This window comes from Ictalurus punctatus, chromosome 6 (assembly GCF_001660625.3).
Source record: "Ictalurus punctatus breed USDA103 chromosome 6, Coco_2.0, whole genome shotgun sequence".
NCBI lineage: Eukaryota > Metazoa > Chordata > Actinopteri > Siluriformes > Ictaluridae > Ictalurus > Ictalurus punctatus.
In genome coordinates, this window is record NC_030421.2 from 16928950 (window position 1) to 16955300 (window position 26351).

At 38.8% G+C, this 26351-nt stretch overlaps 1 protein-coding gene across 3 annotated transcripts in view; it reads right to left on the reverse strand.

Annotated features, from left to right (window-relative positions):
* myo16 (myosin XVI) overlaps nt 1-26351 on the reverse strand; it is a 152303-nt gene that overhangs the window by 122708 nt on the left and 3244 nt on the right. For all 3 annotated transcript variants that reach the window (XM_053680906.1, XM_047156157.2, XM_047156158.2), the window contains exon 2: nt 13049-13309. In XM_053680906.1, coding sequence (XP_053536881.1) covers nt 13049-13309 — 261 coding nt within the window. The remainder of the gene's footprint in view (nt 1-13048; nt 13310-26351) is intronic.

The following is a 26351-nucleotide window of genomic DNA, read 5'->3' on the forward strand; positions in this document are numbered from 1 at the left end:
TGCTGTTCTTTTCAGATTTCAGACAGCAGACTAGCATGTCTGCTATAAAATTAATCAGTCAGGCCAATCTGCGATCATTAGCAAAGCAGGCTGCTTAATTAATTTCTCAGGGCCTGAGGAAGTCCCTTTTCTCAAATGAGCAGGGGTTGAGAGCTTTCACACAGTACATCTCAACAAGCTCCCTAGTTCAGTAGTCAGGGCACTGATCAGGGAGTCGTCCATTTTAAGGGCGGTCTCAATTTCAAAATCCTTCCAATGCAATGGAAGCTTGCCTACGGTCCTGCTTGACATATTATATCAGAAATACATGTGATTAAGCTACCAATGCCATTTTACAATGCAAGAGCATAGTCATGTCACCAGAAATTAATTTATCAGCGTAATATGTAGTGATCCTCACCAGTGCCCCAACTCATGTTCATGATATACTGATTCACCACCTAGTGAAATTGGGTACTGGGTGAGACATACCTACAGACACCACTGTGTCACAGGCTAGGCACTTCCACTGTGTCACAGGCTAGGCACTTCCTCACTAGGTAAAAAGGTTTAGAAGCTTGCCAGGAGCTAGTAGGCATACTTTCAGAAATGTCAATAACACATTCTGTTTTAACACACTGTATCCAGAGGTGTTGATCCCTCACCTTGCTTACTGTAATTGCGCAGTATTTGATCCAGAGCAAGTTCCCTTAAGAGCAGGTAATGATTTAAACAGCAATAGATCCACTCGAGCATAGAACTGGAAAATAAGCACATCCATGGTCAAAGAAGGACAGATTTTATGCTGACGGTGGAGAGAGAGCAGGGTACATTACCTAGGGCTAAAGAGTCCGTGAAGTACATCTGTTAATCAGTTAAGCACAGGGCACTGTAGGAGCTACACAGACAAATTTTAAATCTCACTACTCACTGTGACTAAATGGAGGTTCAGAGGCACACGCAAACCTCTGATGTTCCTTTCCTCCAAGTGTCCTTCATTGCCTAGAACAGCACTGTCTGGATACAGTGCTCACAAAAGTCCCCTTTTTATACTGTATACTGTTGTATATTAATGTGTCATCTGGTTCCTGCTTCAACGGGTCCAACATGCCTGTTTACCATAGAGACAAGCCTCTCCCCTGGATTTTCAGAGAAAGATAGAGAACCATAGCTTTTCCAAGTGCATGGGCCCCTGTCAGGGTCAATCAATTGCAAGGCACCATGTTCTTAACAAAGAAAAGAGTACTCCTTAATTGGGTTCATATGTCTTGTGTTATTTGATGCTCTTGCATGAAGTGTCCATTCATTCCTTCCATACACACCGCCTCCACTTCAGGTTTGGGAACCTAAATCCAAATCTCTGTTGATTGGCTGATGTGATGAGGTCTTCACTCCACCCCTGCCACTTCTTTTAACATACAATGAAAGAAATGCTCTCATTGTATCATGGAAAACAAGACATTATGTGATGATAATATATAAAAAATTATTATGTTAATATAACACCATAAACACCCATAAAAAAAAGAAATACAGTGAGGAAGGGCATGAAATATGAAATGAGCCTTACTACAGTGGAGTGAAGGACATCACCTTGGCTGATAAAAAGGAATGCTATTCTACCTCCACGCTCACCTGTTATTAACGTTATGGGTTTCATTCCAATGGATGCCGCATGCAACAGTGGGCAAAACGTGCAGTTTGTAACTGGAAAACGGCGCCCCAGCTGTTGGACTCATATGTGGCGTTTCCATGGAAACCAGGCATAATGGTAAAGTATGAGAGCTGGGGAAAGGGCAAGAAGTGAAGTGAAAGATCGGCTGAGAAGAAGAAGATGGGTAAAAAGATACAAAAGGTGAATAAGAGAAAAAAAAAGCCTGTGAGAGAAAGGTTACGCGCTGAGGGGAAAGAAGAGAAGCTAAAATAAACAATGCATAAGAGAGAGAATGTAAACCATTGCTTGTTGCATGTAAAACAAGCTTAGCTGAGTAGAACCAGCTTGAATTGAATTGGATTGCTCTGGGGGGGAAGGATGGGTAGGAGAGGGGAGTGGGTGGGAGGAGGTTTTGGATTAGTACACATTTCCACTCTCTGTTATGAAGCCCATTCTCCCAAAGAGTGGGGAACTGGATGTTCAAACCAAAACCGTGATACCTTCTCCCTTTCCAGTCGTTACTGGAAGCTGCATATAGATGACTCATTGCACAGAAATGAAATTTTAAACCTATCGCTTAGCACACCTCTTGTAATGGAAGCAATTTAAGGGATCTTGTGTCAGACAACTAAAAGCCTAATGATCTTACAAAATCCCAAAGACAGGTACATTGTTTCTTTTCAGCTTAAAAATGTTCTGTGCAAGATCTATCTATTGTTGTGGAACCAGAAATCAGAACCAGCATTTCTAAATCTGTTTCATAAGGCACTTCAACGGAGCATGATACAGTGTGGGATGTTACAGATATTATCCATTATTGTTCGATTTAAAAGGCACAGGCATCCATGCTTAATCCAAATGGGAAAGTACTCATTAGATAATGCACTACACTCATGGAGAACACTAGAGAAGGGTCCAGAGCCAATACTGTCTCTGGGGGCTCTTATTCTATGTATTACAACAAGCAGAGAGAAAGAGAGAGAGAAAGAGAGAGAGAGAGAGAGAGAGAGATAGTAGAATAGTAATAGTGAGAGAGTTCTGTGTATAGAACAACATTTTCTCCAGCACATCATTCCATCATTTCCATAAAACTGACTTTCCACATGCAAGCATCTGCTACTGCACTTGAGAGCTGACTCATTCTCTTCTTCAACTCTGATTCCTCACATCATTTCCTCTTCTCACTTGTAGAACCATCACTCATATGAAATCACCACAAGCTTGCCTTTTATTTTGTCTCTAAAGCAAAATCCAAACAAGTCTTACCAAATAGAAAACCACTGTGATCATAACTGTGAACCACCTAAAATTTCAGTCAAGCATGGATGCTTCATGTTTTCAAAACTGCCTTTGGAGGCAAAGCTTTATTTCGTCTCTGGCTAGTGGAGAGTTTTAAATGAAATCAGCCAGGCAGAACCACAGTAAGAGCAGAGACCTACTGTTGTGCTCCCACATCCCTGAAGAACTGATTCCAATCCCATTCACTCCTCTTATCAGCAGCCTAGAGAAGCACACTCTGAATCCATTTTCGTTCCATGCAGGAACATCACCAGTACCACAGAGTCCTCACACTGGACATAATCATGTAGTTCAGTCCAAATGAATACTGAAACGGTAGTGTTGCTCATTATAGGTATCATGTACAATGTTTATGTTCATAGTTTACAAAGCCTGGTACTAGTGCTAGAGTAACTTCAGTGATCTACACCAACTTGTGTCCATTTCAATCCAATAGTTAATTTATGATAGAGATGCACTGATGAATCAGCCAATAATCGCTATTGGCCAATGTTTAAAAACATCCGATGATCAGGGCCGATTATATCCTGTCAATCAAAAGAGGTCAGGAAAACACATCGATTTCGTGCTGTGTGTAAAGATCATGTCTCTTGTGTGGAATGATGACAAAACTGCCGTTTGTAATCTCTGCACTGCTAAAATGTTACACCGGATGCTGCAGCAAAGAAACGGGAGGTTTTTATTTTTTTGCCACGCTGCTCGCGCTGAATTAAAGCACCAGTACACCGTTGAAAGATTTAAATGAAGATGAGTTGACAAAAAAGTATATATTGTACAGAAAAATATATTTGTAGAGCAGTATTTTCATATCCAGTTAATGATAATATATATAAAAAAAACTTTATTATATATTACCAGTTGTCAATGAAGTAGAAATGCTTTTGTTAGTGGTGAGTGAATGTGAACCTAACAGGAGGTTGTTGTTTTTTTTTTTAGATTTTAGTCAATTAATTCTGTTAATATGAATTAATAACATTCAATAAGTTAAGAAATCTTACTTTAATCTTCAGAATTTAGTTCATGTGTTAATGTTAATGTGGGTAATGTGTTTTCTGTTTATGAGACCAGTTACTATGAAACAACTTGTTGAAATCGAGAGAATAAAGTTTTTATTTGCATTTCTTTCAGAATTGTGGAATTAATTATTATTCATTTAAAAGAAGGCATAAAAGGCAGAACTATCAGTATCAGCTGATATCACGCTGAATAATCGGTTATCGGTATCAGCTGAGAAATTTAGTATCGGTGCATCTCTAATTTATGATATTTAGAAACTGCTGCAAGTATAGAAAATGCGTATGAGTTTTAAGTGCGAGTTTTGTGGCATATTAGTAAAATAGAGGAAGATGTCTTCAACAGAATAAATTTTTAAAAAGTGCGTACATTTTTAGAAAATTTAGCAAAACAGCAGGGGCGAAATTTTCACTGTAACAGTTCGTTGTGACTGACAACACTAGTGAGCTATCTGACAGCAAGCTATTTTTATATGATTTCCAAGTTTTTAAGCCATAAAATGAGTACACAATCAATTTTGGTAGAGTGCAAAAATGCAGGGCAGTGGTGGCTTAGCGGTTAAGGCTCTGGGTTACTGATAGAAAAGTCGGGGGTTCAAGCTGCCACTGTTGGGCCCTTGAGCAAGGCCCTTAACCCTCTCTGCTTCAGGGGCGCTGCATCATGGCTGACCCTGAGCTCTGACCCCAACTTCCTAACATGTTGGGGTATGCGAAGAAAAGAATTTCACTGTGCTGTAATGTATATGTGATCAATAAAGACTTATTATCACGATCATAAAATAATTCAATCTGAACTGAACTTTTTTATTTTAAAAAAATTTATGCAACTGTTCAGCCTATAACGATATAAACGTGTTCTCTTTAACAGTTTGATCTGACTGTTTTGAGCAGTGCTGCATGCTAGCTTCCGGCTTCAAGTATATATCCTTACAGTAGGAAAAGCAGCATTGTACCATAATCAATGAAAGCAGTTATGCTATTTTACAGCCTCCATAGAGCTTATCAAAATACACATTAGTGGGATGATGTGTCCTTTTACAGCACTGTACAAATTGCATTGTCTTTTAATGTGGACCTGATACAATAAGGGGTGCCACTAAATGCAATGCTCATTTCAAGACACAAGCTGGAAAAATCAATGTCGTGGCCATGCCTGATGTTTGTAATCTTTTAGCTTCTCTGCCTTGTGCAGACTGTAATACGTAATCTTGGTCAATTATTGTGAGCTGTTCTGGGATAATTTAGAGCTATTAACTTAGGTAGATACCATAGTAACAAAGCAGACATCATTCTTAGCAATGGTCTTTCCACACAGTTGCTGAAACTTGAAGTCAACTGCAGCAGAGAACATAATAGATAAACATAAAACTTTAGCGAGAAATCAGAAGAAAATTAGCAGGAGCAAATATTTCCTTCAGTGGCTGTCTTTACAGATCTCTGAATTTTAAACCTGAACTCTGAACATTATAAAAAGATTTCACCAGATACATGGTGTCAGGGCTATGCTGAAATCGGCACTGGACTACATCGCCCATCAGCCCCAGCACATCACACGACCCCATCACGTGTCTAAATCAGCCTCACCTGTGCCAAGTCTCACCATAATTAGTACCACTATACAAGTTTCTGTTTTCCTATGTCTTTTTGTCGAGCTTTTATTGTGGTTGTGTTCGTGTGTAACCTTAGTCCTGCTCATAGTACATGTGTTCAGCCTTGTATTTCCTGTTTGGGTTTATGTTTCTACTTTTCACTATTTTGGTTATTTGTCTGCACTTCCTTTAAATAAAATCTGCACTTGCATCCGCTGCCTCCTCCAATACATGACACATGGTATTTTTCCAAAATGTCACACTCTGGCCTTTCTTGTTTTTTTTCCCCCTCCTAGAATGGTATCTGTTATATTTCTGCACAATGTAAAAATGTACAGTGTGTCTCCACTTGCTGGAGACAGACCTCGAATAGACCAGCATTTTATATACAGCGTTTAGTGAATATTTATGTTTTATAGTAAGATCTCTCTCTCTTGTACCCTCGGCGTATTTTCCCCTACTATGATATTATAAAGTTGTTTGTTAACTGTTTCTATATTACTGTGATTGAGAACACTGAGCCATACAGCTTACAGTCTGAAATAAATAAAAAAATAAACAAATAAAATGTTGATGACAGAAATGTGTGGTGTGTATCCAAGAAAAAGCAACCATGACTGAGATCCTAGCAGTGTTTAATATAGCACATACAAGATCCATAGTTTAGTAAAATGCACCTTACTGGGAAGTGTGCATAAGTACAAATTAAAGTTACCAAGAAAACTACTCGAGTAGAAGTTTTAAGGTGTTTGATATTTTTCTACTTGAGTATCAAAAGTACTCGTGATATTGGAGCCTGAATCCCTTTAGCACACTTTAGTCATTGTAATGTTGTCTTCAGTGTTCCTCTGCAGTAACATATCTGACAACAAGCTAATTTGATGAGAATTATCCACAGTCTACAGTCAATTTTGTTACAGTGCGAAAATCATTTAATCACTGATTTCAAGCTAGCATTAATGATGCTAATATACGATTTTGGGTAGCAGTTACTTCACGTGCTAATGTAATTTGACATATAACAATGTCTACATATAGAACCAATGCCTATATAACAATATTATGTCATATAACAATTCCACATTGTTATATGTTTTACTGGCTACATAATTTGAAAAAGCTAAAGGTTGTGTATTAAAATATAGCCAACTGTTTCCTCAACTAGGTATAAATAATTAACATTGTAATGAATTCAGAAACAGTGAGAGAAATTAACAGACTAAAATTGTATTATAATAACCATTTTTTTAATAACTTTGGTGTTTCCTTTGATGAAGCAGAAACAGCGTATCGTTAGCAAACAACCCAAATCTTTAAACTGGTACTAGATCTGAAATGCCATTCTGGTGTTTGGTAAACCAAAATTATAAAGACTAAGCAGTAAACGGTTAATATACAACTCTAAATAATAATATAACATATAGGTGAAACTAGTTATTTGCTTTCAAAACTACAATAACAACGTAAAAGGCTAATTTTTACCCGGAATGATTATATTTATATTAAATTCTCAGACTTGCAAATAATGAGTGCTGTGATTATATCAAGGTGGCATTTTGTATTATATGCAAGAGGTGAAATCGAAGCCCTTCTAGTATTCACTAGTTTTCAGGTCTATTCATATGTGTGGATATCATCGCATTTATAATAGTAGACAGCATAAAATTCGATATCAACCCAATAACAGCACATGACCTGCAGCAAACACACCTCACATCAGCACTGGAGACACGTGCACAAAACAATAGAGCTGAGATTGATTTTCACATTCAGCATGCTGAGAGTAGCTGATGCTTAGGCTACGCTCTCTTACTGCCCAACTGAAGTTAAAAGATATCAGTGTGGTATACAGGATATGGGATAACACACGATCACGGACCATCACAGACAAAATAATATACAGGACAAATAAACCGAAGAATAAAGAAGTGTCCTCAGAGTGAAGAGAAAAATATATCATCTTCATCGGAGTCTGACTTGGCGAGTGTGCATGGGGTAATAAAAGGCCCTTCTTTGTGATAAAAATTCTGATTAAACCATCACCAGACATGCAGCTTTTCTCCAGACGGAAGCCCTATCCTCTAATCTCTGCCTGATGGAGGAGGAAGACCAGTGACAAGGTTTAATCAGCACACAAAGACAATCACACTCACAGGCCGAGGGAGAAAGAGGCATAAAAAGAGTTGTACATGCAGCACGGTGTCTGCAATTCCGCATCCAACTCATTAACAGCCAAAGCAAGGCTGATCTCACTGCAGTAGGATTGCTCCAGTGCACCAGTAAAGGCCTGTCTAAATTGCAGCACAGCGTAACGGCTTAAGATGAGAAAGTCAAATCAAGTCCAATTCCGGGTAGATGTCAAGAACGCTGGAAAGGTGCCACTCATTTAGCTTCTGAATGACTGATATATGGACTATCTGAGTATTTCTGCAAAACATTATATTAGCCTAATCAGTCCCTCCAGGATTTCGCGATTTTGCGATCACAGAAGTGAATGCAAAATCAAGCAAACTCCACAATATTCAGAGAAGTTTTTTAATTACTGCAGATTTTTCTGCAGATTCAGGCCGAGACGTGTCATGTGACATCATCACAATGCGCATTCTGCCAAAGTCCTCTTCAATTCACGTGCGTCGAACAGGAGTACAGCTAAAAGGTCTCATTTACCAACAAACCTCACTGTGAAAGTGATTTTTGTGCAATTGCAATTTCGCCAATTCAAGTAGTTTTCCGCCAAATAAGCACAAAACTAATTTTTTTTAAAAGCAGCAGGAAAATCGAGCAGGTTTTGGCCGCAACAATCACAAACAAACGCTGCAAAATCCTGTATGGGCTGCCTAATCAAAATATGTATATTGTACTTAGGATTCGGCACTGTGAGTGGAATGAATTCAAGGTGTTATAACTTCAACTTGCCTTAAGGATGAAAATATCTTTTGTTATAATCAGAATACTTTCACTTTACTACAATCTGTTTGTCAGAAACCAAAAATCACACACAAAATGGGCAATCTGTCAACCCAGAGTACACAACGAACAACGCTGAGGTCAAATACACATTTTTCACGACTCTTTAATTAATACAACAGTCGCGAATTTGACTGATCAAATCATAGCTAGTCCACCAGGCACGTAAAAACTCATGCTGAGTTTAACAAATAACTTAAACGAATATCATTAAAATAGAATGAAATAAAATAAGTACAATAAGAACAGAATAAACTAAATACAACATAAGTAAGTGGAAAACAAGAAGAGGTGTTTCCAAGACAAGTTTCCAATTCAAAGAAACAATATCTAAAATATATTGTATTACACTATGTATGAACTGTATAAGCTTACACAGTACTACTAAATATTAATGTTTATCACATGCTGTTATTTTGTGAACAGAGACTGTACAAGGCATGATATGAGAAGAACAAAGGCAACTTCAAGTACACATGTGACACACCATTCTTTGCAGGTGCTAGAAATGCTACTGCCAAAATAGTTTTCTTTTGTTTTTAATTAAAAAAATTATAAAATTAGTTAATAGCAAAAAGTAAATGATGATCATTATAATAATTATTAAAGAAATGACATGATTGTTGTATATTGTATGGTATATAAAAACTTGACCTCTCATTGCTGCCCATGATTTGGTTGCCTGGAAACTGTGTAGGCTACAACATGGTAGCTATTGTAATGTGAGATAGTTAGCTAGTTAAATGCATTAATACGGACTAAAGGAGAGTGAATGAGTAGGCTATAGTATAGCATGGAAAAGTATATGTTTATTACCCGCCTCTTACTACTATCCTTGAGTCGCACCACCAAGAAGTGCATTATGTTTAAACGTACGCAAACAAACACATTTCTTTTCACACACAGGCTATAGGATTTGTCTACCATTGTAAACATGTTTCCTTTAACACTCCTGTGAAGTGTTTTGAAAAGTGCAGCATTATTCGATGTGTTGACGTAATTTCCACTGAAATCGGAAGTCAGGGAGAGACACATCTAGTGGCTCCTCCCCCTTTTTAAATGGCCAATAGCGTTTCGCTTACCTCACAGCCTGGGCTAAGCCATCATTATATTTACGTAGACTGTACATTTTGAATGCATATATCCTCTAAATGTGTATGTTGTCATCGTTTTGGAGCACACTATCTTTGAGACAACCTTAAGGTTAACATATTCGTACTAGAAGCCACAAATCTTCCATTTTGATTTCATGGGGACCTCAAACTATTCCTCATAAAAGCATCATTCCGGGTTTTTCACCAATCGAGCTGCTGAAAGAGAATAGACATGTAGTCGTACAAAACTGAAATCAGGTTTCAGATTAAAGTTTGATTGATGCCTTTGTCCCTTTATTCCTGCCTGAAATGAAATTAAATTGTGATGGAAATATCTGACCAATAGGCAAGAAAAAAAAAAAAAAAAGAGTATCTTTGTTTCTCAGACTTGTCTTTCCTGATCTCTCTCTGTGTGTGTGAGTGTTTCTGTCTGTCTGTCTGTCTCTGTCTGTGTGTGTGTGTGTGTGTGTGTGTGTGTGTGTGTGTGTGTGTGTGTGTGTGTGTGTGTGTGTGTGTGTGTGTGTGTGTGTGTGTGTGTGTGTGTGTGTGTGCCAGCTGCAGCCCTCACTGAAGCAGAACATATCAACTGGGCTTTTTATCCAGGCACTGTTGATTTGGCATTGCCTGTATACCCCACATCAAACACCAACACAAATCCTCTGGTCCCCAAATCTTTAAAACACATAGCCCATATGACTGAGCACAAAGGCATGACAAAGATCACAATGATTAGGGAAGGAAGAGCCCAAACAGAGCCTGTATTTGACTTTCAGTGTAGACTATACATGAAGATCACTTGACACCAAGTGGTTCGTTCCAGAAAGCCAGCCAAGAAAATCTAGAAGACCCAGACACTTTAAATCTTTCTGACTCAGATAACTGCTTTTTTTTATTGCAATAACAATTTTAATTAAAATATGAGCCAGTGGTTGAAATCCACAACAGACTTCTGACACCTTCCCGGTTATATTTTAACAAGTATAAAAATCCTTTTGACACAATTTGACACACTGATTCTTTCTGAATCTATTTAGCAAGTGACTTGGAAGCCTGAAACTTAAATGGTGGCATAGAACCAAAATAAATCATTAATACGAGCCAGTGGTTGGTCAAAAGGCATTTACACAAGACAATAATCATGGCTCTCTGCCTGAGAGACTCCACAGTCCGGGACAAAAACACCGGACACTGCCAGATTGGTAATTAGTGTTTAGTAGGTGGGATTAAGTTTCCATTCATCCCCAGCCAAAAGTGCCTTGTTTCCAACAGGAACACCAGCTGGTGTCGTGGACCAGCTGAACCCGGGCAGTAGCCAATGGGACGCATTTACACACTGGTCTGCAAAGGCTGCTGGGAAACATGACACAGATTTGACCTGACAGCTGGGTAAACCACTAGCAGTACAAACGACAGAAGAAGATGACAGTATGAAAGAAAGAAAAAGCTGGAAAGGTGGAGACAAAGGAAACCAAAAACAGGATTCTCTAATCAGATCATGTGTTGATCATTAATTCCGATATATTATCGTTTCTATAGTAACAGCCCATTCACAGAGACTTGTATGGGACAAGCACTACATAATCCAAGTCTGATAACGAAACAGATTTAAAAAGTGTTGTTATTTAACAAAGAAAATGTCTAATCCTTGATATGGTAAAGCCTTCTGTAAGTAATATTTATAGAAGGAGTCTCAAGGATCGGTACTCTGTAAATGTCAGGAAGCTTTCTGCCATGGGAGAGTCTTTAGAACAGAGCACTCTGCCCTTTCTGGTTTCTCAGTAACATGACAAGCTCCAGGGTTGTTGTTTTTTTTTTCCTTATTAACGTCGAGAGAGAGAGAAAGAGAGAGCAAGAGAGAGAGTGAGAGAGAGAGAGAGAGAGAGGCTGGCGAGTGAATGACTGTTTATAACTGCTATAGCAATTAAGCAATAGCAGGAACTAATTTGTCTCATGAATGTTCCACAACTGTAAATGTAACTATAAACCGTTAAAACGTATGATGTGTTGTTCAATAACAAATGAAAAATGACAAACTTTGGCAAAGACATATAAGAGGAGCAGAACACATCGGGATGTGATGTTATGGGAAAATGATCCACTTCGTGGTGGTAGCCCCTCACACTGCTGATTGTTTTCCTACAACCGCACCCGTCATGTTTTATTCTTTACATAACTCATGATTATCAGCATAACAGTTTATGTATGTATAATAACACTAGCTCATTAAATAACTACATTACCAAGTTAATAAACTGTCCTAGCCAGCCAAGAGGCTATAATACCTGCAAGTTATAAATCATCATTATTGCAACAGTATAATTTTATTCCAATATTTGAAAATATCATTTCATATCTGTTTCACACTGAAACTCGTCTGCAGCTTTGACGGTTTCATTCTTGCATCATTAATACACATAGGCACAGTATTGCAAATTAAAAGGTATCAGGACTGGCTGTCCACTAGCAGTACTTCACATGGCAAAAACACAAAGTTGAGTCAATAATGTTGAATGATGATGAAGATATGCTACTTATTGTACCCTTAAAGAGTTGACAGTACTTAGGAGGAATTGTACCCTTAAAGAGTTGACAGTAATTAGGAGGACTCAAAAAGCATAACCCTGTGATGACGAGAATATGATTCACAGACTGCATGAGCAGATGCACTTGGCCAGTTGTTCCTGCAGTTGTTGATTTCACTATGCAAGGCTTTTAGACTAATCCCTGCATAATGTCTAACTTGCTCAATGTACCATAGGAAAATAAAGGTTTATTATTATTATTATTATTATTAATAATATTATTATTATTATTATATTTTTACTTAATGGCCTTCTCATATGATGGGCGTTTCAAGGGTTTCATTCTCCTAAAGAAAAAAATTTTAATGAGAGCCCTCTTAGCAATATCTGTCCTGAGAGGATTGAAAATAACTCTTCTACTCCACCCTGCAACCTCATGGGCAGAAATAGCTGACTTGGTTAAATGAAATGTTCCTGCTCCATTGCTCAGGAAGGGCGTGTGGCTGTCCAGTCCTGCTTGCTGCACACAGAATATTAGCTTTGACTAGGCTATAATCAGTGTGAAGGATGACTTAATACCCAGAGGCTAATGGCTGAGCCTGCGACGCCGTGCCTTGCTAGAAATTAATTTTGCTTTTTTTCACCAGATGGGGAGTCCTTGCAGGCGCACACGCACGCCCACACACAAACACAATAATATAATAAAATCTGCAGGATGGTAGACACTAGAGCTTGAACTTGGAGTGTAATACATGAAAACAGATGGGTCCCAAATGCTGTATGAACAAGAAGCCAAGACAAATAAAACTTCTTTTTTTTTATCAAGAAACTGTAGGTATCATTCAGTATGTCTGACATTTATCATGTTTTATACAGACTGTACACATCATCAAGATTTTCAAGATTCAGAACACACTGCCTCAAACCTCACCCTCTTTATCATCGTGGCGTATGATGGCGTCCTGGAGGATATCAGACAGGGAGAAGCTGATGGAGTGTTTCTTGCGCTGGCTGCTGAAAGGTTTGTGTGTACTCTGTTTCTGCAGGGTCTGTTCACGCTCGTAGTATGCACGCAGCTGATCACAACGCATCCGCCGCACCAGCCTCTGCCTCTGCCCGAGAGGTAATGACTCCAGCAGGCACTGGTCTATCTCCATGTTCTGCCTGAAGGCGTTACATAGCTGGAAACAACCTGAGAGCGAAACAAACAGACAGAGATTTTTTAATTAGGGATTGGGTATATCAGTAAGCAAAACAGATCTTGGGTCTAGGTCAATAAGTAAAAAAAAAAAAAAAGAAAGAAAAAAAAGAAGGAGAAAGAAAAATCAGGCTCAATCATACAGAATAAAATGCAAGCTTGTTATTGCAGAGGATCAGATTACACTTCCTCATTAATGGCTTTTCCAAAAAATCTTGTACCACCACTGTCCAGCACATGATCCTACAGAAAACTTGAAATCATCCCACTACAAATTTAACCATCCCAAATAGAAAATCTCACCCGTACTGTCACAACAAAACGTAAAAGTCACTTTAACAAAATATGACCTTACGCTATCTGGGTTAAGAACGAATTATACTAAAGTCACAAACAACACTGGTTAAAAACAGCATCTATTTGTAAATATCTGCTGTTTTTACAGCAATAAATCTCAGCACTGATCCTGCCAGTAGCTCTCTAATGAACCAGGTTAGCCTACTAAAAGGCTTTTTTCAAACATTCTACTATATTTGCTTTACGTTTCACAGCTTTCACCGATGCAGTGAGTGACTGGGCTGTAGTTCAAGATTTGTGACATGTGATTTGCAACACAGATGCTGTTATGCAGAGCTCATACTCTCAAAACATGTAGTATTGTCACTGCTGCCAATTAATTGTTTATAAATTGTTTATTGAGCCAAGCAAGAAGTCACGCCCCAACGCCAAAATTCTTGCTTGTCAGGACGAGTACAGTGCCACATTAGGACCTAGCTCAAGCAATGGAGTGCTGCAGGAATGAGTCCCTAAACCTGGAGATGAGCATTTTTGCACTTCCTGTTCCATCGTCCCGAAGTCAGTGACTACGTTTACATGGACAGCAGTAGTCTAATTATTGACCTTATTCTGAATAAGACAATATTGTGATTAAGGTGTTTACATGAGTCGCTTTTAGAACACTCCATTCATGTTCCTGTTTTACATGTTTTTACATAGAACATAGATCGATTAACAGCACACGTCATTACGTCCCCATGCCACGCCGTCCGACGTCCCTCCAGAATTTCATGTATCAACATACAGTTCGTCTTCGTTATCGTACTGTATACAGTTTTGTTTGTCCTCCATCCATCCATCTTCTATACGGCTGAATCCTTTTCAGGGTCATGGGGAACCTGGAGCCTATCCCAGGGAGCACGAGGCAGGGTACACCCTGGACAGGGTAGTTTTGTTTGTTTCATTTTTAATTTTAAGAAACCTTCGTAAATAAAAGTTTGCTCTGATAAAAAGTTGCTTCTGCCAGGATAGTTTCCAACAGCTTCAGTTTCTCTGTCCTCTCTGTTTTATCTGTCCTCTCACCATCTGAATAGTTTTGCATTGCCCATGATTTATTCCATAAACTCTAATGATATATTAAATTATTTAGTTCCCGCAGCAGTCTTTGACGTAAGTGCGGTTAATTATTTGTCATGCTATATGTTCAAACAGACAACTGCTTGAACACTCCACATGTCTTAATTTAATTTGTGTTTACTTCGAGTATGACTTTAGTCGGATTAAGGTCATCAGTAATCGCAGTTTACATGGTAGTTTCTTAATCAGAGTATTGTCTTAACCGGGTTAATGTTGGATTATTGTTATCCATGTAAATATACTGAGTGGGTTTTCTGAATGGGTTTTTTTTAAATGCCTGAAATAAGGTCTGTGGTTAACACAAGCTCAAGATATTTTCACGTTTTATTCTACAACGTAAAATACATCAGTAATACCCTACATCATGATTTTGTTAAGCTTTTACGTGTCTTGAAAAAGACGGTTGCTAACAAGTGGCTAAATGGTACTACAGAGCTTGCTGGGACATTAAACGTCGTCGATGATGAACAAGAAAATTCATCTACTACAGCCTTGTTGTGTTTCTACTCACGCTCATACAAACTATTCCACCTCAAACTATTCCAACTCAAACTTTCCAACTTGTAGATTTATCAGTTTATAGTATTTTCCAGTTGTAGTGTTTTTTCAAGGTGTAGTGCATTACAGCTTAGTGGTGGTGACGTTGAAGTCATGCGACTGTGGCGTAGTTCATTTAAAACTTTTGACTTCTGCCGATTGTATTTGGGCTTTCATAAAAGTTGTGTTCATTTTTGAAGACTGATTAACAAAATTTGGCATCAATTGGCTTTTTGTTGAGGATACCAGGGTGATGCTATCTTCCGGGTTGGCCTACAAAAATACGTTATCCCAGCAGCACTCTATAATTGAAATTCTAAACATTGCTAAAAAGACAACAGAGGGAAAGAGGACAACAGAGAAAGAATTATATCTGGATTTCTGTGATGTTGCTTTGTGACAGAACATTAGAGTGTATAAGGACACACGGAAAGGTAAGACATGGAGAAATTAAGGGAGAGATGAAAGTCAGATAAAGTGTTTACTCTTCCTGCATGCCCCCCAAACCCACCACCCACCCCCACACACGCAAACACACACAGCAGCATTGTGAGATTAATATAATGACTCAGCATATTCAACACAGTGCTGGACATGACCTGGGAACCAAGCAAAAAGCAAAATGACTGGTTTCTAAAATGTTCTACAGTGTTATGCATACGTTTTTTGTTTTTGTTTAAAAAAAAAAACCTCCATTTCCAGTTAAAGCTAAATTTTTATCTTGATTAATAATTGAAGCTTGAATCGCCTGAGATGAACTGACTGCTTAACAACTCATTTGCAGCAATCACTAGGCTGCTCAGTCATTCTCTTTCAGCTTATATACCTCTCCTATTGACCTGATCCGCCACGTCGTACATTATAAACCCATCACCTCACCCAGACAGAGAGAGAGAGAAAGGGCATGTGAAAAGACTATATGACAGCAAGATGGACAGAAAGTTTGCAAACCTGCAAGAAAATAATGGGTTGGAGAATGTTTGTTTGACCTTGGTGGGCCAGCTGAGTCATCGCAATGGGTACATCCATCAGCTTTCCTTAGGCCAGGCATAAAAAAAAGTTTTCTTTATGAGCAAGTTGTCTGAACTCTCAGACGCCACTTTCCTTCTCTATGGTTGTGAGCAGACTTGTAATTACTGCGATAATTCAGGTCACTGGAAGCCCTTCAGCCAGGAGAACCGTGGTTTCAAAAGTCTGCCTTTGTAGATAAATTAGACGCGTCTCTCTACTCTAATCCTCTCCTCTACACACATAGCCTTTCCTCTTTTGTTTTTTGCTCTACCGCTCTCGTTGATTCAGTGGCATGCTGACAGTATGTAAGCCGTAAAACTAGTGGCAACACTGTGTACTTTAAAGCCAAAGCAAGCCTCCTGTCATTCATACTCTTTTCTATTCTAGGCTGTGTTTTCTTTCTTTATTCTCAGCTAAGTCATCTTTTTAAAGGGGAAGATGAAAGCTATGCAGATTTGTCATGCTGGAGATGAGATGAGATTTTTATTTGGCCTAATTCAGAACATTTCCATAACCTTACCAAAAACCCACCATGACAAAAGCCGGTCAGCCGGACTCCTCATTGAACCCATGAAATGAGTCTGTACACGACCGAGCAGTGGAGTGTTGTTCAGTGTGCTTATAACAGACAATGTGATCTAATACGGTGTGGAGAGCACTTTATTACTGTGAGTAAATTGAGACCTTTAAGTAATCCAATTTCTCCCCTCCACGGCCATAAACCTGCTTTACTGTAGTGTTCTGATATATGACTTGTGCTTGTCTTTGAATGTGATGAACCAGGTGCTAAACTTTACAGCTCAGTTGTCTGACCCCAGTCCTAGAATGCTGCAGTACAGCAAAATTTGGTGATTTTCTGAGCACAAAGACATGTGATTTAACTGACCATTTAATACCCAGCAGCCGGCTGCACCAGGCAGACCTCTAACAGAGGTCAGATTAGTTTGAACATACAGTATACTGCCAATGAGTTTTAGAAAATAAAGAAATAGAAAAAGGAAAAATGTAACCAAATTACATGCACAGTATCAACAAAGCTTTAAGTTCAAATGTACACTTGCACTATATTTGGTGCCACATTTGCCAATTGGCAATTAAATACCACCATAAAATTAAATAAAGCCTTACAATTTTTTACCATAGAAGTTTTACGCTAACATTAATACTTTCTACATATGTGTTAGGACAGACTTTATCCTGACTTACAGTCAAACTTACATCCAACTGATGCATCTGCCTAGTGAAAAATTGCATGTCCAGCTTAAGAGTTTAGGCAAACATGATGCACTGGTTTATTGGGCCATGCACTTTAAGTTTGGAAAAATAAACTTTTGCTATTATTTTCTATTAGACAAATACAATTTGTAGAGCTTAGTGTTTTAAAAGACAATCCGTTGTGTCTAACCAGGGGCGTAACCTGGCTTGGGTATTCAGCACTGTAACTCCGAAGGTTTTTTCGTTAGCCCCAAATAATTCTCCACTTTGACCGCTTTGTCACTCTTTGTTGGAGGCGAGACCAATCAGACAGGGTTTACAGGAAAATACATGGAAATACTGTTGACTTATTGGCTGACAGCTCTCAATTCTGCCAAACGCTAGCTCACATAGTCAGTTAGTGTGAGAGGAAAATGGATATACAGTATTGCACAAAAGTGAGTACACCCCTCACATCTTTGTAAATATTTGATTATATCTTTTCATGTGACAACACTGAAGAAATGATACTTTGCTACAATGTAAAGTAGTGAGTGTACAGCATGTATAACTGTAAATTTGCTGTCCCCTCAAAATAAATCAACACACAGCCATTAATGTCTAAACCGTGGCAACAAAAGTGAGTACACCCCTAAGTGAAAATGTCCAAATTAGGCCCAAAGTGTCAATATTTTGTGTGGCCACCATTATTTTCCAGCACTGCCTTAACCCTCTTGGGCATGGAGTTCACCAGAGCTTCACAGGTTGCCACTGGAGTCCTCTTCCACTCCTCCATGATGACATCACAGAGCTGGTGGATGTTAGAGACCTTGTGCTCCTCCACCTTCTGATTAAGGATGCCCCACAGATGCTCAATAGGGTTTAGGTCTGGAGACATGCTTGGCCAGTCCATCACCTTCACCCTTAGCTTCTTTAGAAAGGCAGTGGTCATCTTGGAGGTGTGTTTGGGGTCGGGATCATGCTCTGCTTCAGTATGTCACAGTACATGTTGGCATTCATGGTTCGCTCAATTAACTGTAGCTCCCCAGTGCCGACAGCACTCATGCAGCCCCAGACCATGACACTCCCACCACCATGCTTGACTGTAGGCAAGACACACTTGTCCTTGTACTCCTCACCTGGTTGCCGCCACACATGCTTGACACTATCTGAACTAAATAAGTTTATCTTGGTCTCATCAGACCACAGGACATTGTTTCAGTAATCCATGTCCTTAGTCTGCTTGTCTTCAGCAAACTGTTTGCGGGCTTTCCTGTGCATCATCTTTAGAAGAGGCTTCCATCTGGGACGACAGCCATGCAGACCAATTTGATGCAGTGTGCGGCGTATGGTCTGAGCACTGACAGGCTGACCCCCCACCACTTCAACTTCTGCAGCAATGCTGGCAGCACTCATACGTCTTTCCCAAAGACAACCTCTAGAGATGACACTGAGCACGTGCACTCAACTTCTTTGGTCGACCATGGCGAGGCCTGTTCTGAGTGGAACCTGTCCTGTTAAACCGCTGTATGGTCTTGGCCACCATGCTGCAGCTCAGTGTTAGGGTCTTGGCAATCTTCTTATAGCCTAGGCCATCTTTATGTAGAGCAACAATTCTTTTTTTCAGATCCTCAGAGAGTTCTTTGCCTGAGGTGCCATGTTGATCTTCCAGTGACCAGTATGAGGGAGTGTGAGAGCGATGACACCAAATTTAACACACCTGCTCCCCATTCACACCTCAGACCTTGTAACACTAACAAGTCACATGACACCGGGGAGGGAAAATGGCTAATTGGGCCCAATTTGGACATTTTCACTTAGGGGTGTACTCACTTTTGTTGCTAGCAGTTTAGACATTAATGGCTGTATATTGAGTTATTTTGAGGGAACAGCAAATTTACACTATTACACAAGCTGTACACTCATTACTTTACATTGTAGCAAAGTGTCATTTCTTCAGTGTTGTCACATGAAAAGATATAATCAAATATTTACAAAAATGTGAGGGTTTACTCACTTTTGTGAGATACTGTAGCATGGTTTTTACCAGTAAAGGGGTTGAAACTGAAACACTAACATCCTCTCATGCTGAGCAGGAAAACATGCTGTGTAAATGTCTACATGAATTCCAAGTTAAGTGAATATGATATGAGCAGAGCATAAGGACAGATAAGGTACTTTGCATGGCACTGTAGCAGCTAAACCCATTTAACGATAGCTTAGTTATGCCTCCCCTTGGCTAGCGGCACCAAACTACCCATGTCTCTTGTTAGACAGCCAAAAAGTTTTACATTTTATTGGTCCGGTAATCCTGCAAACAGTGATAACACCCGAGGCAAGTTTTATGATAAATCCAACTTTTTTCAATGTCCAATTGTTACATTTTTAAGCAATTAGCCTTCACATGCAAGAAAAAAACCACACATGGAAACAGTCTATTTAGAAGTATGTGTTTAAAAGTTTTTTTTATGGAGAAGAATCTGAGCTCAGCCCTGGATGATTAACAGTCCAGCTAACGGCCCTGTGTCTAACTATAGCAAGCATAGAATTCTGACATTCTATGCCTTTCTCAAATCTGGTCAGTTTTTATCATTTATCTTTAAGAATGAGTGCACCACATGTTATTACTCCAAAATACGTAAAGCAATCACAGGTCCTGAGGCAATGTTCAGATCAAAATGTCTGTCAAGTAGTAACAAATCCATCCACACTTCTCCCAAAATGACTGCCTTCACCTACTAGATCTGGCAATCGTGATAAGGTCATGCGTCAAGATAAGGTCACCTTATTGCTGTATTCTGCAGATCACTGCCAGCATGATTTTCCTTCTCTGAGACAGAAAGCTGAACTGAGATGCTTATCACCCACTAGCTGACAGAGAAAGGTTGAACAGTGATATTGCTATGGGTGTTAACCACCCTGAGAAAGATAGACATCTACTTCCAGCCTCTCCAATTTGTTTTAGCGGCTGCGTAAAGGACAATGAAGTTAACATAAGCTGTGAAAAGGCCAAGCTAATTTGTTTACCATCCTACATCATATGGTTCTTTTTTCTACTGTTTATTTAGATCAAAGCAAGAGACCTATTTTCAGTTCTTTTTGACCGGGGCTTATGGAGATTGTCTGGAACAGAGTTTCAAAGGAAAAAATGAAACTTTCAGTAAGGTCAAACAAGCTTCACACACTAGATACAGACAAGATAATGCAATATCACACCAGAATAAAATAAAGATGAAAATGAAACAGATACACCAGCTGGGTGCCTGCTATCAGTGGCTGTACATGGAGAGTTAATACACACTCTGCACAGCTCAAATGGGCTTATGACCCAATTCCAGTGAGAAGCTGTGCACAGGGACTGATAGGATACACTCCCAAAAAACTAAATATGAAAGTGTCTGCAGGACAGATTCTAAAAGCAGTGAGATTTGTGAGCGGAAGTGTGAACACAAGTGACCGAGAGAAATCTCTCCAGAGGGAAGAAGCAAATAAGACTGAGTAGAAAAAAGAAAAGTTTCAGATATTCCATGGACTGTTATATCACTTTCTAATATCTGGTGAAAAGGAGAGTCATGTTTCTCATTTTCACATAGCCATTATGAACCTCCTTAACTTTCAAGTGTTTTAGCCTCTTAAACTCATGACCTTTCACTTTTTTTAGTTTGCACAGAAATCTTTTTCCTATTCCCTCTTTTCTCCTTACAGGCAATCTTGTGTGTAGAAAACTGAAAGTGATGCAGTTCAGAGACAAAGACAAGGACAATGGTAGCTGCTACTCTTGAGACTTGTGCTTACACTGGCATTTTAGAAAAAGACATCTGCTCTGAAGGTTTTTCTTGAAGGCAGAGACTCTGTTTTGACTTCCAACTCCCAACTGCAGCCATTTGACAGTTGATCCAACAAATGAATTTTGTTTACTACCCACTGGCTAGATGACAATAGACTATACCCAAATGCCTTAAATTACAGGAGCTTTGGACAGATTACCAAGTGATATACCAAGTACAACTGTACAAGTTCAGTGTTTTTCACAACACAATGGCTTTATTGAACAAAGCTGCATAACATCAAATCTGATTGTAAAACGAGCATATGCAAAATCAATTCCCTCCAGAATTTCACGTATCGACATACAATTCATCTTCGTTATGGTACCGTATACAGTTTTGGGTGTTTCATTTTTAATTTTACGAAAGCTTCAAGTGCAGTTAATTATTTGTCATGTTATACGTGCAAATAGACGACTTCTTGAAGCCATGTGCTGCGTACCAAATTGCTTACTTACCTACTGTATAGTAGTTGAAATACATGCATCTCGCCTACTATATAGCAGGTAAGTACACGGTTTCGGGCGCAGCCATGCTCTCTTGTTTGCCATCAAACGGTTGAGCACTGCCGTGTGTGTATGTGTCCTGTCGCAAAATGCGGTGAAAACTCCCACACGATATTAATAGTGTGATTAAGGTGTGTACATGTCTGTAATACACATCGATAATGTGACCAAACGGGAATACTCCACGTCTTAATTCGAGTTGTGTTTACTTCGAGTATGACTTTAGTCGAATTAAGGTCATCATTAATCGCTGTTTACATGCTAGTTTCTTAATCAGAGTATCTTCTTAATCAGGTTAATATTGGATTATTGTTGTTCATGTAAACACACTGACTGTTTCATCTGTAGTTAATTAAATTAGTACCGAATGCAAAATCCCAATATTCTCCACAATATTCATAGTGGCTTGCAATTTTTCAAAATGACCACAGATTTGGGCCAAGACGTGTCATGTGACGTCATTACAACACGCAGTCAGTCAAAGCCCTCTTAAATTTACGTGCGTCAAGTATGAGTACAGCTAAAAAGGTCTCATTTACCAGCAAACATCATTGCGAAAGACTGTGTAAAACTGCGATTTCGCTAATTCAAGTAGTTTTCCACAAAAAAGCGCAAAATATCCACAAATTGCATCTCAGAATTTTCAAACAGTCACAGCATTTTTTGGCCGCAACAATCACAAACAAACTCTGTGAAATACTGTACGGACTGATTAAATCAAACCAATGTCAATATTATCAGTAAATATAGAAAGTATAGTAAGTACACTAGAATATGTGGTTAATCGGGTTTCAGAATATTGCATACAATTAACATAGAAATATTAAGTTTCTTATCAAAACATGATTTAATTGCTTTTACTAATCTTAATTTAAACAAGTTCTAAATAATGTGGATGTTGCTGAATGTCAGTGATCTGTGTTCGATCCTTAGCTCAGTGCGGCATTCGGTTTAATTCAGGGCTTCGAAAATACACAATCGAATCATGTTGGATGTACAAAAACAAAGTGTTAATTGTGTTATAACACAATACCATCACGTGGAACTGATATATGCATTTGGATTAAGTAAATTCAATGATCTTTTTTTTTTTTTAATAAAATTATTCATTCACAATAATGAAAGATAGCAAATAACCTTAACATTTACAACTGCACAGAAATCTCAAATGTAGGTAATGGGGGTTTAGTGTCTACATACAAGCATTCGTTCATCGTCAGTAACCATTTTATCCTGGTCAAGGTCACAGTGGATCCACAGCTTATCCCAGGAACAATGGGAATGAGGTGGGAATACCGCCCACCAATTTCAGGCCACTGTGCAAATACACACACATTCATTCATACTTAGAAGCAATTTTCTTAGATTATCAATTTTTTAGAATATCTAATGCATGTTTTTGGGAGTAAAACAGAGAACTAGCACAGACATGGAAAGAATGCATGAAACTCCACATAGACAGTAACCTGAGCTCAGGATCAAACCAGGGACCCAGGAGCCGTGAGGTGGCAACTATGGCCAACATACCACCATTCCACCCTATGGGCAACATGTAATTTGTATATGTGACTCAGATTGCACTTCCTCCTTTATATTCGGGGTGGAGCTAAAATTGTCGCCGTCTTCTGTAGTTTTTCCCAAGTGCTTGTAGGCATTCTTCTTCTTCTTCTGCACCACTTGTGGACTGAACTAAAACACTTACACATATTTTCTGCCCCCTTCAGTTCCAGAAGAATCGCAACCCGGTACCTTCATTACCAACGGTACCAAGGTACCCACGCTAGTGCTGAAAAATAAGTACCATCACGATTTAAGAATGTTGGTACGGACTTGGTACCGAAGTATCGGTTCTTGTGACATCCCTATTCTGTATTATAAATTCTTTATTCTAATATTTTGAGATACTGGATTTTTTATTTCCATGTAAGCCATAATCATCAAGATTAAAACAAAAAAAGGTTTGAAATATTTCACTTTATGTGTAATGAATCTAGAATATATGAAAGTTCCAATTTTTGAATTAAATTCTGGGAAAAAAATTAACTTCCATGATATTCAAATTTTTTTAGATGCACCTGCATGTGTCAGAAGCAGTATCAATAGTAAGTTCTTTTCTCTGTGTAGTTCCCTTTCAGATGTGATCATCATAAATGGGTTAAATATCCCTGTGTTTTCTATATTTGTCGCCGAGATCTTTTCATTGTAAATCTATATGACAGTATCTGTAGAAGCTAACACCTATGCGCTAAGAATTGTGGGAACTGGGGTGAGTCATTCACACATTTGTTAAGCTATCAAAACGGTGTTATTTACTTTTTTTTACCAAAAGAGGTAAACATTATCATAAACACACACACAAAAAAAAAACACACACACAGGAAGAAATACAGGCAGCCTATGATGACTGCAGCTGAGAAATAAACGCAAAGCTACTAACACTGATGAAATTAATGTCCTAGGCAATGTCATGGCAATGCCAAACCTAGACAAAATGAGATTTGTTAACATGCTCAGCAACAAGACACACTGCTTACCTCTAAAACAAAATGCCAGGCAAAAGGCAGGAGTAATCTTTCTCATCTCAGAGCCATGACTTCTGCTCCCAACTCCCAGCACTAAGCTAATTTACCAAACCAAAACATGTCTTAGACATGGAGGCATAGAAAGGAAACTAATACAGATGCAATAATACCACAGTGGTTTGAGCCAGAGAATGGTTAACAGAAGAGAATTAGCTCATAGCTGGGTGTATCCCTGCACTCACTATCTCTGAGCAGCAGCTATGTAGGACAGTAGAGTAGTGGAACAGTGCAGACTGGCACACACTGCATTCTGGGATACGGCACTTCTTCTGAAACTCTGCCCTCATAGTGACAAACCTCAAAGAATCTGTTTAAAGATGCATTTTAGAAGAATAAATAAATATAACTGCAAATAAGACAGGGTTGATTGTTACTTGGATTAGATGCTAATCCACATCCTAAAGAAGATACCTGAGTGGTCTAACTGCAACACTAGGCTTATCTACTCTGCAGATCACATCCCACATTTAGACACTGATTGTGCACCATCTATCCCATTTCAGTTTTCACTGTCCATATATCACCAGTGTTTCCTGTCCTTGTTCAAATACTCCTCATATATTTTCTTGCAACTGTTCCTTGTTTTATTTATTTATTTTCAATTATTCCCCAGTCATTCCTACAGCACTGTCTAGTCCAGTAAATTCCAGTCTGGTCCAGTTCAGTCCAGGCCAAGCCAAGCTATTCCAATCCAGTCCAGTTTAGTCCATTCCAGTTCATCCAGGCCAAGCAAAGCCAAGCCAAATCAAACCAAGCCATGCTATGCCATGCCAAGCCAATCTAGTCTAATCTAGTTTAGTCCAGTCCAAGCCAAGATAAGCAAAATCAGTCCAATGCAATTCAATCCTGTCTTGTCCTAGCTAATCCCAGTCCTACCCAAGCTCATTCAGTCATTTTTTTCTCAGCTTCTGCTAGTTTTATTCCCCAATTCCCAGCTTTCAAAGGATCTTGTCATCTCCTGATTTGAAAATTTACTGTTGCCTATTTTGTTGGTATGGATTTGCCTATTTAACCCTATCTGCCTGGATTTGCCCCTTAGTTCTGGATTTAGCTTAGTGACATTAAGGTGAATTGTCTGAACCACTAACCACGCAAAATGAAACAACTGCTACAGTTTCACAAGTAACCTGATGTTACCTAGTATAATAGTATCTGTTGCATTTTTGTTGCTACTGTATTTATAAAAAATATCGTATTTAATTTCTTGTCACTATTATACACTTTACCTGGCTGCTACCCCAATAACTGCTATGACCATATTTGGTACAAGATAATCTGCTGAATACTCGGTCATAGCATGCTATATTTACATTTATACCATTTTTAAATTATATTGTTACTCTTTGGCACCTATCTTTTGCACTACGTTATATCGGACACTTCCACACTAAAACTGTGTACTGGTCGGTGCTACACTGTCACTTACTCTGCCTATTGTCCTGTTTCAGTAGTACTGTATTGTTCTGTGTTGTTAGCACACATTTGCATGTGCACTTTATGTAAAAATGTGTATTTCTTATTTAGTTCTGTGTCGTCTCCAGTGGTCAGTGTTCTATTTTATGTAGCACCATGGTCCTGGAGGAACGTTGTTTCGTTTCACTGTGTCCTGTACCAGCTGTATATGGTTGAAATAACAATGAAGTGAACTTGAACTTGAAAAGTTCAAATAAGAGGTGAAAGTTTATAGCTCAATTCACACTGGATTTATAACTACCACTGAACATTTATCTAAGTGTCTCCTTTGAGTCACCGGTCCTCTTCTTTCTGCTTTTCTTCTCATCCTACACAAGTGACTCTCGGCTGGAGTGTTTTTATAACCAGTACTCACAGACTCCATAACTGGTTTATAGAGCATAGTAAAACATGGAGCCTTTGGGCAGGGCAGCATTCTGTCATGTGACATGAACTTGAACACAGAAGGCTTGTATAATGTACCGTTTGTTAATCATCACCACTACATTGGCTT